At 26.0% G+C, this 12,663-nt stretch overlaps 1 protein-coding gene across 5 annotated transcripts in view; it reads right to left on the reverse strand.

Moving 5' to 3' along the window:
• Positions 1-2,196: 2,196 nt before the first annotated feature.
• LOC126896148 (uncharacterized) overlaps positions 2,197-12,663 on the reverse strand; it is a 42,939-nt gene continuing 32,472 nt past the window's right edge. For 4 of the 5 annotated variants that reach the window (XM_050668654.1, XM_050668655.1, XM_050668652.1 and 1 more), the window contains 10 exons: positions 11,103-11,147; positions 10,159-10,215; positions 8,784-8,837; positions 8,353-8,400; positions 8,175-8,234; positions 7,311-7,367; positions 6,727-6,795; positions 3,066-3,335; positions 2,982-3,000; positions 2,197-2,434 (listed from right to left, as the gene is read on the reverse strand). In XM_050668654.1, coding sequence (XP_050524611.1) covers positions 2,256-2,434; positions 2,982-3,000; positions 3,066-3,335; positions 6,727-6,795; positions 7,311-7,367; positions 8,175-8,234; positions 8,353-8,400; positions 8,784-8,837; positions 10,159-10,215; positions 11,103-11,147 — 858 coding nt within the window. In that variant the 3' untranslated portion in view covers positions 2,197-2,255. The remainder of the gene's footprint in view (positions 2,435-2,981; positions 3,001-3,065; positions 3,336-6,726; positions 6,796-7,310; positions 7,368-8,174; positions 8,235-8,352; positions 8,401-8,783; positions 8,838-10,158; positions 10,216-11,102; positions 11,148-12,663) is intronic. The other variant, XM_050668656.1, reaches the window with a different exon arrangement.

A 12,663-nucleotide genomic window follows, 5' to 3' on the forward strand; every position in this document is an offset into this window, starting at 1 on the left:
ATCTTATCGCGGGTAAACATCCATGATTCGTTCAAGTTGCCATGACATTATTAGCCGAGATGGTGAATGTAAGACCATTGTATCTTCAAAATCTAATGAAGTTTTGCTGAAGAATACTTTTGACGTAACTACAATGTAACCAGATATTCTTGTGACCACCGTATCCAAAATGATTATTGTGCCTGTTTCACTAACTGCCACCTATTCAATGGCTTTATGGCGATATTAGTCTGTGTCAGGTAAAGCCATAATCGGTTATCCTATTAAAATTGACCCCGTGTTAAAATCTCTTGGTCACCAAGCACACTAGACATCGATGTTAATTTAAAATTTCTTTAATGCGAGACAGAGTCGTCATTTCTTCATTTGTAAAGACTTGTACTCCGATTACTTTTTTTAAATGACTTGTGGTACTCTTAACAGCCGCTTCTCAGATACCACCAAAATGAGGTGTTGTTGGCGGGTTAAACTTCCATACGCATGATGTTCGGGATTGAAATATATTTTTTGTCGCATATTGATCGAATAAGGTCTACATTTGACGAGACGCTTCCACTTAGTTTGTGTCACAATCTAAATTCATTTCGATAAATCTTCTTGTAAAATCTAATGAAAGCCGCTAGAAATTCTTCTGTAGGTATATCGGATATATCTATTTCTAAATGTTTCAAAATGCCTTTGTAGATAAACTAATAAACAAAGAAAGGTAAAATTTGTTTAACAAAAAATGTTTTAAGCAAAACATGAAAATTTAAATTATTGTCCTACGTTATCTACTCTTGTTATAAGAGTGCTTATTATTAAAAGATGCCAAATAAAGACAAACAGTGTCCGTAATTCCTCTGTAGCTATGTATATATACATCGGGATTATACGAGCATAAAATATAATAAATAATAAATATAAACAAGTATTAACATATACTAAAATATAAAAATTAATTAAAAACAAAATAAATTATTTGTTTTCAAGTTATTATTGATTTGATACTTAATATGTCAAAAATAATCCGTGTAACGTCGATTAAAAATGTAATGTTTATCTTATTTTTTTAGTCCTTTAAAGTTGATTTTTATGAAAGTTTATAATTTAAATGTTGAACTAATTTATATTTAGTTTAATTTGTAAGTTTGAAATTGACATTGTTAAATTAAAAATGTTATGAGAATTTAAAGATATAATTACTTTTAGAAATAAATTTATGAGAAAAGCTAAAAATGTCATTAAAATCACTATTTTGTTTTGTATTAATATCGAATTAAATAATTTCAATAAAAATCATAGTAATCTTTAAAAATCCTAACTATATTTTGATTAAATGAAAATATCTATTTTTAACTTAATAGTATTATAAAAAATAATATATATATTAATGATTTTAATATGTTCTAAAGGAAAATTTTTAAAAGGTTAATCTACCCATTTGTTATAATGAACATACATAATACATATTATTTAACTATTTACTAGTAATTGGTAACACATAGTGACAATATATATTATCTATTTGTATATACCCAGCTGTATTCTTGAATAAACTAGGTAGTGTAAAAAAAAATTTTTAATTGATAATAAATATTCTAAAATTGCATAGGATTGAGTTTATTTCACATGCATTTGATTTTTGTGAACGTTTAATGAAATAAATTGCACGTATTTTTCAAAGGGTGACAAATCCTATCCTACTACCCCGCAAATGACGCCATTGGTCGAACATTCTCCAATAACTTTAGGCAAGGTGTATTAAGATTTTAATTACTGTCAGATTTCAATTTATACCTCCTCTTTTCACTTTTGGTGAATGACCCCTTTCACCCGCACCTTTAGCGAATCAGTCTTAAGGCAAGGCGGGAATTCTTGTACTGTGTAAAACTAGCCGTCCTAGATGACTTGTAGGAAACATACACTATACCGGTCTTAAAATTGTTGGGTTCAACTGCATTTTGAAATATTTCTACTGATACTAAGTAATTTAAATATTGCTTATCTTTACAGTGTGATTTATCATTTCTATTACCCCTTATTATTTAGTTGATTTTATAATTTTTACAAAATTAAATATACTTTATTCAATACATTTATTTAGTTTTACTAAATTAATTAGTGTCATCTAGAAGACTTTTTAAAATTATTTCAATTACTATATAAATAATTGTTCAGATAATTTACCCAGGAATTATAGAAAAAAAAGTTCTGTATTATTTTTATTTATTATTTCTTAATACTAAAAATTACACATTAAATATAAATAAATATTATTCAACGTTTGTTACAACTTCAAAATGCACTTTATCTACACTGCTTAAATATAAACAGGATTGGACAGTTTCTACAGCATTAATTCCATCTTTACTAAAAAATTGCCAGACACCAAAAGAATGAAGATAAATTGATGTGTTCAAGAATTGAGCTATCTCAAAAAATTCAAAATATTCTGTACAAACAAAAACAAAAAAAAATTGTTTAGTTTAATTACTGAAAGTTAACGATAAAAGAAAATGGAAATGATATAATTTAATAATAATAGTTGAAATTAAATTGTTTGAGTAACAAAGAAAAAAGTACTGAGTCTTTATAATTTTGATTAGTGGTATTATACAATAGAGTAATGTTCGTGGTATTGAATTAAATTTCCGTTTCAAAGGTAGACTATGATAAAGATTTAAATCAATTTATCAAAAACTATTAAGAATTGCTATCCAAAATAATAGTAGAAATTATACCAAATTAACATTAATAACTGGATACCAGTATTTTAGTTATGGTTTTTATGAAATGCATTTAAATGACAATGATTTTATAATATGAAAAATAACGATATATCGGTTACTTTCGGTATACCAAAAAGCCGCCAGTCCTATACTTACAAAATAGATTTAGAAAACGATTAGAGAGCGGTCCCTAAAGAATTGCTTAAGTAATCTACATAGAATTTTTTTTTTATTTATGATAACAGAAAAAAAAATATAGATGAAACATACCATCAGTAATGTCCTTTTTCTAAAGAAACAAAAATAAGTAAATCTTAATTAAATTGATTTAAGTACGGGTTGATTTCATATTACAGAATTTATACGCTTTCGTAAAAACTTTGCATAGTCAGACGATCCAGTTATCCAATATGAAATTGCATGATAAAGGCTATTGTTATTTTTTGGCATTGCGTTCCTATCCGTTGGATTACCGAGTAACTTAACTGGTTCATCGTGATTAAAAACACTTTTTTTTAATTTCAAACCAAATTGCATACATTTTCTAGCCTGCCATTGAAGAGTAACTGGTACAAAATGCCTTGTGTTAACCATTGGGTCTGTCGTTACTTCAATAACGTAATTCTAGATTTTTAAAAAATAAATGTATATGTAAGATTTATTTTAAAATCACGTAAAAATCTAAAAACTATTTAATTATAGTGATAAAACAAACACAATATTGAAAATATGGGTAATATAAGTGAAACATTGAGATTGAGGCAACATTGAAAGATTGTATAATCTACTTCTATACAATTTTGTTTAAAAATAAACAGATCTTATTCTGAGAAAAAATATAATAAGCTAATATATTAAATATATATACTTATACTAAATATTATTTTATGAAATATAAATGTGTTAATTTTTACTGAATATTTAATGGTTTTTATTTGTCTTAGTCTAATAACTAACATAAAGGTAACTTTTATACAATTATTGTATAGAAGTTATGTTTTGTACTATTTAATACAGAAGTATATAACTTGTATGGATATAACATTTTTATAAAACCAAATTTATACAAATAACTATTAATGTATACATACACAATTGAATATGTTGTACTTGAAAACAAAAATTCAATACTTGTGGGTTTTATCATTCTTTTAAACATGTTTTATCAGTTTTTGGGGAATATTAGAACATGTTTTGAGGTTTTTTAATATATATATATAACAGTGTTTAATGCAATTAAAAACCCAACCAAACAACTAATTGTTTTAATATCTATACAGAGTACTTCATAATATTATATAATTATTTGTAAGTGTATATATTATACCGTTTAAAATAGCGCAATTTTCATACTATGACTCATAAGCTTTATGCCTCTAAAATTTCCACACTCCTGCATGTCTCCTTTACTTTAAATATCGACACTACAATACTATTCCTCCATTCATTTGATAATTTTCCCTTCTAATAAGATTTTATTTAAAAGTTCATTCAACCACCTTATGTCAGCCCTTCCTAATATTTTCCATAATTCTACTGGCACTTCATCTGGTCCTACTCTCACCAACAATCTCTTTTGCAGTATTCTTTACACAACTAGCAAATATATTCCATACATCATTTATGTCTCCCTCGACATTCCACATCGTCCTCTCTTTTACCGTCTTTACAAACTCTTTTTCATTTTCCCCTTTCAATTCCACCACCGGATCTTCGACTTTTCCCCTGTGTTTGTACTATTTTTGTTTATTCTTTTTCCGGTACACTACAACTCCATTTCCATCAGTCTATGTTGTGTAGTTACACTCTCGCCTGGTATAACTTTACAATCTTTTAATCGTTTTACGCTCTCTTTCTTCCACATAAAATAATCTATCTGTGATCTATTCCTCCCACTCTTATATGTTATATTATGCTCTTCCCTCTTTCTAAAATAAGTATTAACCACAGCAAGATCATACGATACTGCGAAATCCATTATTCTTTCTCCAGCTTCATTCATTCCACTAAAACCATACCCTCCATGTACTCTTTCATATCTTTTCCTCTCATTTCCTACATGTCCATTCATATCTCCACCTATTACCGCATCCTCATTGCCAGGTACTCCATACATCACCTCATCCATCTCTCTCCAAAAAACTTCTTTGTCTATTTCATCACATCCCACTTGTGGTGCATAGGCACTTATTAGATTCAGCACTTTTTCTTCGAATATCAATTTTACGACTATAATTCTGTCACTTTTTCTAGCTACTTCTACTACTCTACTCTTCATCACCTCATCCATTACTATCTCTACATCATTCTTTGTACTAGACTTATCTGAGTATATTATTTTATAACCCTCACCTATTTCCATTGATTTATCTCCTTTCCACTTAGTTTCCTGCACACAACAAATGTTAACTTTTCTCCTCTTCAATACTTCTACTAATTCTCTACTTCTACTAGTTAATATTCCAACATTCCAAGTACCTATTCTTACTTTGTATCTATCTTTCTCCCTTATACAAGAGTCCAGCCTAGAGTTAAGTGGTGATGTCCCTACACCGTTGACACTACAAGCGTTGGGTAGACCTGTACCGCACAAGTTGTCCGGCTGGTATCAAACACTTTATTCCTTAGACCTCCGTTTTTAACTACTTTCTGTTATCCCCGCGTACATCCAAGATGGGACAATCCGCCTAAGTTTTATTCAGGATTCCTCATACTTTTTTGACAAAGATTTTTACGCCGGCTGTCGACACAACCTCATTAGTCGCCTCTTATGACTGACAGAGGGGCCGTGGAAGTATTCTTATACCCTATCCACAGGGAAATAATGTGTTAGACATAAGGTAATAAATAATGTGTAAGATTTTATAGAACAAACGGTAGAGCATTATGAAATGTAGATCATTATTGACGAAAATATAATAAATCACATGTGATAAATTATAATTAATAAAGAAATAATGATAGTGTCGATGATTACTTCTTGCCTTTGAAATAACATCAAAATTAATATAAAAAGTCCAATATAATGAGCATTCTGGCTCAGATGTCACTTTGATGGTGGTCAGAATGCTCTCACTTGCTCAGATATTTACAGAGCCACTCAGTATATTGAATTACGTTCAAATATTATGCACCTACATAACGAAATATATGCAAGAAGTGATCCGTCGTCTCTACAATTATATTTATACAAGAACAATATTTATTCATTTCAGCGTGTCATTAGAAATATCAAGGTAGGAAACTAGTAATTTCACCAAAAATATATAAGGTTTAGAATTAAATGTCATGAGTACATAGATTAAGTAGGAATACAGGAAAGTCAAGTAATCATCAATAATAAAAAATACACCAAGTAAATGTAAAATAAATTGATAATGTTTTTACAGAGTTATTTGGCAGAGTTATATTTTTTATACGTGTCTATTTCATGAGTTAGGTTGGAGGTTCATATGTACAGCCACCATACCACTCTGGGTAGACACACGAGGTAACTCAATCCCACCTATCATCGATAACTCTCAAAACTCGTGGCATTAATGAATTGACCATTAATTACAATAAATCCCATATTAATAGAATTTATGATCACTTTATTTTTCTATCATCTTCTATCTTTCTTATAGATCCTCGAGCTCATACTCCGAGTCATAATATTATTAATAAAATAAAGTAGTAGCTCAAACAAGCACCCCCCTCATTCATATTTATTTATTTAATTCTCTCCTTTTGAGTTACTACAAAGTTCTTTTTAAACTACTCTACAAGAGCTACTACATTACATTATTTTTAAATTCACAAAAAGAAAAAATGCTATGATATTTTATGAAAAGTTTTAATAAATCTAACTCTTTCTTCCCTCTTTCTAAAATATATATTAACCACAGCACAGCACAGTATTAATATATTTTATATATTAATCGATATACAATGATTTTTTTCCCCTAAGTTTATGTTTTGAAATGATTCATATTAAATGGTCTAATAGAATATATTAATTATTTGTTTGAATTACATGATCCATAACTTCTTCTACAGTCACAGGCATGTAATTTTCATAACTTTTACCAATGTTCGTGGGTATCTAAAAATAAATTATTTAGTTAAAATTCTGAAAAATAAATTTAAAATATCAAAAAGTGTTGTTTTTTTTATATTAAAATTAAAATTTAATTTTGATACTTTAAAAATATGTTGGTATTCATTTATATATTCATTTGTACATACTTTATTTCTGATTCAATATTGTACAATAATTCAAATATATTTATTGTTAATTTTTTTATAATACATTGACAAGAAAATTAAACAGAGAGAATCCCTCGATATTTTAATTAGTTTTTTTATAAAAAAATTAGTTCACTGGAAAAATTTATATTGGTTAGTAACAAAGGTCATTTTAGAAGCTATAACTTAGAAAGAAAAGATGATCGTAGTGTAAAATACAGTAACAAATAAATGTACGAACTTTGACGTTCTTGTATTGGAAGATTTTAATGTATAATGTAAATGAAAACTTTACATTTAATTGTAGTATAATAGTAATTATTGGATTATTTGAATTTAGAATAATTGAAATCTAACTTTTTTTGAGCTTACCTCAGCAACGCTGGCATCATCAACGGTAGATTTTTCAGCGTTAGGTTTCTCAGCAATCTGGAAACAAAATATTAATTAGGGTTAAGAGTAGAAAATATCATCATCATCTCCATAGACTTAATCCCAACTATTTATGATCGGATCCACTTTATATTATTTGACAGGGATTTTTTATGTCGGATATCGACCTATGTTTGGCGCTGTTAAAGTTCCTGTATCGTCACCCATTCGAGAACTAATAGCAAACAGCTCAGCTGAACATTAACGTTAAATTGGCGATTAAATGCCACGCCCCTTAGGGGAGAAAATATTAATGTAATAATTTGAAGTATATTGAATGAAATTTGTTAACTTCTTAATACATCAAAATTTAAGACAATCACATGTTGTTATGGTCAAATTTCTTAAAAACGTATAAATTAAAAACTCGTTATTTTTTAACCAACTATTAATTCCATTATTTTTTTTTGTGTTCAATGAAAATTAAAATTTAATGACTAAATCATTCAGGATAATTTTTGAAAGTAATTTTAGTAATTATTCAATTAATTAATTAATTCAATTATTAATTAAATAATTAATCCAGATCTTTAAAGTTCCTGATTATATATTTGCTGAGTAATTCATTTTTTAAATTTTGTATTTTATAAAGTAGTATGAATTGACCTGAACAGTTCTTGAAGTGTTTATCATAAAAGGAGTCCTTTAACTTTAAAATGAACCTTTTGATAACTATTTTTTACCCGAATATTTTAATTTCGAGATTATGACAACATATTTTTGTATAGTTAAACCCAAGTAGACCCAATTAAATTGCCAACTCTTCATTAATGTCATAAAATGTTTTATACTCAATCTAAGTACATTAGTTTTATTTGAGGATGAAAGTGTTACATTTTCTTCATCGTATAGATCTTGCAAATACTATAATAAATAAATTAAATATTTCTATAAAAATGTTATGAATTTTTTATTTATACATTATGTTGTAGTAAAACTTCAAAAAATAAGAAAATTTTATACTGAAATTTTGTTAACTTACTCGAGCATAGTTGGCGTCTTCTGTAGTAACCTTAGGAGTATCGATTATCTAGACAAAAATACAATTCTATCTATTGGAATTTTTAAATTCTTTGTAGTATAATGAATATAATTTATATTAAACAATTGTTGACACGCCGACGATGACACTGTTATCAGACAGCTATGTTCGGCTTACCACCTTTCAACGGATGTAAGGATGTCGTATTGTTTGTGTTGCCAGTAATCATCTTACTAGAGAGTTAAGTACGTTGTACCGTATCAACACATCTAACTAAATGTGTTTTTCGTAGTGAATATAAATGTGGAGAACCATTCGTTAAGATTTTTACATGAAAAGTGTGAACATTGGCTTCATTCTGATAGTATTTTTGTGTATTGGGCTCAATAGAAGTTATGCATATATACAATGTATATATATATTATACCTACTTCTGTTTCACGTGGAACTGGCTGAGTTTCATTATCGTAAACATCTTGCAAATACTAAAAAAAAAAACAAATAATAATTTTTAAATTCAAATAGAGTATATAGAAAGAATCGTATATAATAACCTACTTAATATATTCATAGAAAAAATAATTTCGGAAATATTTTATTTGGATTTTTTAGTAAGATTTAACGGAAAAATTTTATAACTATATTTTTTTAACCAACAATATGTATATTTAACTAGCTTACATAAGAGAAAATTATCTAATCAGGAATACTGATGGATAACAACTTTTAGATCAGTGCTTTAAAGTTCAAACAATTAAAAAATTTTGACTGGAGTAAAGGCGTGGATTTAGCTATTATTATTATCAGGTATTTTTCAATTGTACTCTTCTTTGGGCCTAAGTATATAACTTCTGAAGTATTGGTCTAAAAGTTATTACCGATTTGCTATTTTATTAATTATAAAGTTTTTTATTATGTAGCTTCTTAAACTTTTAACATTTTTCACTATTATTCGATGAATGAAAGAGGAGTGTGATATAATGTGCATGACTTTTGTGTCATAATTTTGGTTGAGTTATAATGAAGTTACTTTACTACGTATATATTAAAATTTAGTAAAAAGTTTCAGTGAAATAAGTATTTAATAATCTAAAGTTATTTTATATATCAATTAATAATTACATATAATTATTAACATTTGACTTATTTATATTATCAAGAAGTGTTCAATAAGTGATAAGTTAAATCCATAATTCGATCCAAATTTATAGAATACTTATGAACAGTTCGATTTCTATTGGATTTTTGGTGTTCATTCCAGATATGTCTTTAATTTTTCTTTACCATCACTATTTTAGGTAATTGTTAAATTAAAATTTTTCTCTTAATATGTATGTTCATAAAAAAAAAAAAAAATTTCAAAATATTAATTTTTTTTTGATTTTGTAGTGATTACACCAATTAAAAATTATGAAAAATATAATAAGTATTATTTTTAGAACTTTTATGACATTTGTTATTGACGCAATAAATAATATAAATAGAAATATAAATGACTTATAAAGAAAAGTTCAGCTTTATATTTTTAAAAATACTGTTAAACTAAATTTTNTATTATTTTTAGAACTTTTATGACATTTGTTATTGACGCAATAAATAATATAAATAGAAATATAAATGACTTATAAAGAAAAGTTCAGCTTTATATTTTTAAAAATACTGTTAAACTAAATTTTAAAGTCTATATCTAAAGTGATACAATACGGAATACTTAAAAGATGTATGTACATTAACATTATATTGTTAATCTATATCTTATAAAAAAATATTTTAACATTAAATTGTTGTTAAAATTTTTTAACATACTCGAGCATATCTTGCGTCATCTTCTAAGGAATTGCCATTCTTAGTATTCTCAACAGTCTAAAAACATAACAACATTCATATAAGAGAAATTTAAATTTTATAATAACTTTTATTTAATATTTTATCTATATGAAAAAATTAGTTATTATTATTGTTTCAACATTCTATAAAATAATTATATTGTTTAAAAAAATTTATTTGATTTTTTTGAATGTTTATTAAGATAAATTTTAGCGAAAAAACATTTCGTATAACCCAACCTAACTTAAAGATAAATAAACCAAAACTCTTTCTCAAGTTTTTATAAACTCAAAAATTTACTAAAAATATGTACACGGTGATTCATTAAGGATTTTCTCGGTAACTATTGAAAATTTTAAATTTTTGGTAAGGAAAATATTGTTTAATTAAAAAAACTCTGCAATAATATGTAGTAAAATCATTATGATTTTTCATCCCTTCAAGGTTAAAAAACATTAATTTAAATTTTCTTAAATGGGAACCCTATTTTGAATTTTTTATTATGATTTAAAATAAAAATATAAACAAAAAATTATAAGAGCATAGTCTTAAAATTTTTTTTTTCTGATCAACCGTTCATCTGTTACAGAATTTGGACTAAATTTCTATTATTTTACTATTTTGAATACAAGAGTTACTCATTTTTTTTGTATCAAATAATATTTTCCGTACAAAAAATTAAAAATTTTCAATAGTTACCAAAAAAAAAGTGTCTTATCCTTAATGAATCACTCTGTATAATTTTAATGAAGAAAATACTAATCGTTTGAGTTCTTTCATTAATAAAATATTTAAGTCTCAAATATATTTTATTTGCAATAAACATTTTTTTTAGGTAAATAAAAATAAATAATAAATAAACCAATAAATAACTCATAAATGAAAAAATATATCTGGAAATATTTAGTACACACAGAACTAACTTTGGAAATATCTTGTATAATTTCATCAGTTTCATTTTGATCTTTCTGATAAAAACACAAAAAAAATTTAAACATTTATAAATAATCAAAAATTACTGTTATTTCAAATTCTGTAACATAATAAAATTATTAATTTTAACACTAACAAAAGTTAGTACAGTGCCGTGGCGGTTATATGATGATATTTTAGAACCGACCCCGTATTGGTCCGAGCCTTTTTTTTAAAAAGTGTATTAAATATATTTATCGGACTATAGATGTTTATTATCACAAGAATTTACATAATTTGTAACATAAAACAAACCCAGCACAGTGGAAACGAGGGAAAGTTATTGTACAGTTATTGTAGAGATCAATGGTTCGACAACCTAAACACAGAATGATGTTTATCTATAAAGTTATTTATGCTCTTTAAAATATGAAAATAAAATAGCCTAAAGATTCAATAGATCATAGAAGAAAGAGAATCACCGACACAAATGCAAAATGGTCAAAAACACGAAGAAAAACTAAAAGTTGTTGGCTTCAATCATTTTCTTATTTTTATATTAATTAAATATTGTTGTTTGCCCGACCCCAAGTAGTTAGAATTAAGGCGAGGATAAAAAAGAAGAAGTTATTAAATATGCTTGTTATTAATTAAAAAGCTAATTTTTAGGAGGAATATGTGGGAGATCATTACATTTTTTTTGTGTTAATTAAAGTATAGAATACCAATAAATTTCGAAAAGAGAATATTATTCAATTTTTTTGAAGATATTACACCCAGAGAAAAACCTCGATCTATATAATAAATTCATTGTTCAATTTGATAAATATATCATTACTATTGAACCTATGATATATTTATCAATATGATAATTTTTTTTCTTGTCTTGAACAATAATTATTCATAAGAATAGTTATTTTGTTCGTATTAATAAAACATTATCATAAACCCTTGATAAAATTTCTCTATCAAAATTGATTGAGGTTTTTCTTTGGGTGTAGGTGAAACATAGAGAAATTATTGGATACACAAGAATATTATTTTTATTTAAATATTAAATTAATTTATATAACATTTATTTTAACTGGTGACTTAATTTTCGTGATTTATACTTAAAGTTATTTTATTTTATTAGACAAATGAAAGGTTATCGAAAACAAATTTTCTATTAAATATTCAGTTTTTTTAATTTTATTCAAATATATCATATCATTCATTTATTAAAAGTTTCCTGATCTATTGAGTAATTGAATGAAGATTACACTCCTACAAAAAATTAATAGGTAACTAAAAAACTGAATATTTGACAGATAGTCTATTGCTTAAGTTAAGTGGCATTAACAAGAGACCACTTAACTGGATAAAAGCTTTAATGTTATGAGTTATTAATGTCCTTAAAAATATGAAAATAACCTAACATTGAATAGATTATAGCAAAATGAAAGTCACCGATACAAAAGAAAAAATATCAGGACTATGCAACAAGAATAAAAAATTATCATTACAAGTAATTTTCTTATTATTAAATTAGTTAAATATGTTTGTTAGTAATTAAAAATTAAAGATAATAAC

Source organism: Daktulosphaira vitifoliae, unplaced genomic scaffold, assembly GCF_025091365.1.
Source record: "Daktulosphaira vitifoliae isolate Bord-2020 unplaced genomic scaffold, ASM2509136v1 Scaffold_1, whole genome shotgun sequence".
NCBI lineage: Eukaryota > Metazoa > Arthropoda > Insecta > Hemiptera > Phylloxeridae > Daktulosphaira > Daktulosphaira vitifoliae.